The following is a 1,599-nucleotide window of genomic DNA, read 5'->3' on the forward strand; positions in this document are numbered from 1 at the left end:
TGCTCGACGCGGGGCCGGCGCCAGGCGCTGCCCGGCTTTAGGTGAGTTTTCGCTCTTGGAATTTGGCATTCTCTCTCAAACCCTGCTTTCTACCTCCTCAAATCACTGAAGAACCTTATCCTGTTCCTTATTCTGAACTTCGTACTGCTGCTAAGCCATTACAGAATAAGGGTAAACTAGGACAGGCAGGAATATTCTAGCCCTGCAGAGAAGCATGAATGATTGTAATTCATTACAGTAAATAGGTCCAGCAAACATTTTAATATAAAGAAACAGATAAAAAAAAAATTAGTGTTACCAATATGATGGGAAAGTGATGCTTTAATCAAAGTTACTACCCAAAGGAAATGAGCCCTGGATGTAATCCTGTGAGGTAAAGTATCACTTTTAAATAGCCAATAAATAATTCATGCAGAGAATTACTGCCTAAATTGTTTGTCTAATTTATTTATATTTTAGGTAATTAAGTAGAACATTCAGAATAATTGAAATGCTAAGTCATAGGATAGTATTTCACCAATAGGTGGTCAGCAAAGTGGTGGAATTTTACCCAAAGGCTACAGATCTAACTAACTGATGATAAACAGAAATGTGAGTGGGGGAGTCATGAAAGATCACTGCTGGGTACTCACTTCACTCCTTCACAGACTGAAGGGAAAGAACAGTGCTCCCTTATGGGAACTTCCAGAGGAGCAGCTCTAAGCTGGCAGTTACTGCAGTGCAAGAGGGTGTTTTCAGAACACACTGCAAGAACTAATGATTTGCTGTTAAGCTTTTCAGAGCCAAGTAGGAGCACGCAGCACAGAAAAGCCAATGTAACAAGAAGTTTACCTTATTTCCAGCAAAATGACAAGGCAGAGACTCAGGCAGACCACTGCATCTTTATTGACAAACAGGATTTCCTTTTGGAAAACATTTTTTTCCTTTAAATTAACGTAATACATGAGCCTCTGTGGACTTCAAGACAACTCACACAGGCGCTTTTGGTGAGAAAACCCTACTGCAGACTACGGAGAAGGAGCTGTAGAGCACAGTCCCCACCTTCTTTGTTCAGCTTACCGAGTGTTCACCTGCAAAGAGAGCACACAGTCAGGCATAAAAAACCCACAGGGTATGTAACAGTTACTTCTCTGCTTGAAGATCCTGATTTTTCAGTCAACTCCTTACTTTAAGGCTCAGTTTATAATGCATTTCGTTTTGTTCCAGTTGCAGTTACTAGCCAGCCAAATGGTCTCAGTAGCACATAAACAGAGAATACTAGAAGATAGTTGTATTTTGAAGCACAGCAAGGTAGATGACAGTAACTACCCTGGTGCTTGTGAGGAAAAAAAAGGGAAGAAGACAATGCCAACACTACTCACCACATCATCGATCTTAAGAATGCTGCGGACAGTTTCTGTCGCCAGAGTGAGCGCGCTCAGAGACACGAGCAGCGGCTGGACAACCAGCTCCTCCAGGATGTTAGAGATCCCACCCTGCAACGACAAGGAGCTGTCACTTGGTGCAGGGCAGCCTCCAGACTCTTCTAGCAGAGTCCCATGGATGGCCAACTCTAAATGGGACTATCCAGAGGCCTGTGCTCTTCCACCCTCAGCCGGA

The 1,599-nt window shown here is 43.2% G+C and overlaps 1 protein-coding gene across 1 annotated transcript in view; it reads right to left on the bottom strand.

Moving 5' to 3' along the window:
* Window positions 1-1,059: 1,059 nt before the first annotated feature.
* The window catches only part of CCT4 (chaperonin containing TCP1, subunit 4 (delta)), a gene marked incomplete at both ends in the record, with an annotated part of 5,759 nt that continues 5,219 nt past the window's right edge, over window positions 1,060-1,599 (bottom strand). Inside the window, 2 exons of the mRNA XM_008938553.1 lie at window positions 1,060-1,070; window positions 1,358-1,475. Coding sequence (XP_008936801.1) covers window positions 1,060-1,070; window positions 1,358-1,475 — 129 coding nt within the window. The remainder of the gene's footprint in view (window positions 1,071-1,357; window positions 1,476-1,599) is intronic.

Source organism: Merops nubicus, unplaced genomic scaffold (genome assembly GCF_000691845.1).
Source record: "Merops nubicus isolate BGI_N331 unplaced genomic scaffold, ASM69184v1 scaffold48924, whole genome shotgun sequence".
In the NCBI taxonomy this organism is placed as follows: Eukaryota; Metazoa; Chordata; class Aves; order Coraciiformes; family Meropidae; genus Merops; species Merops nubicus.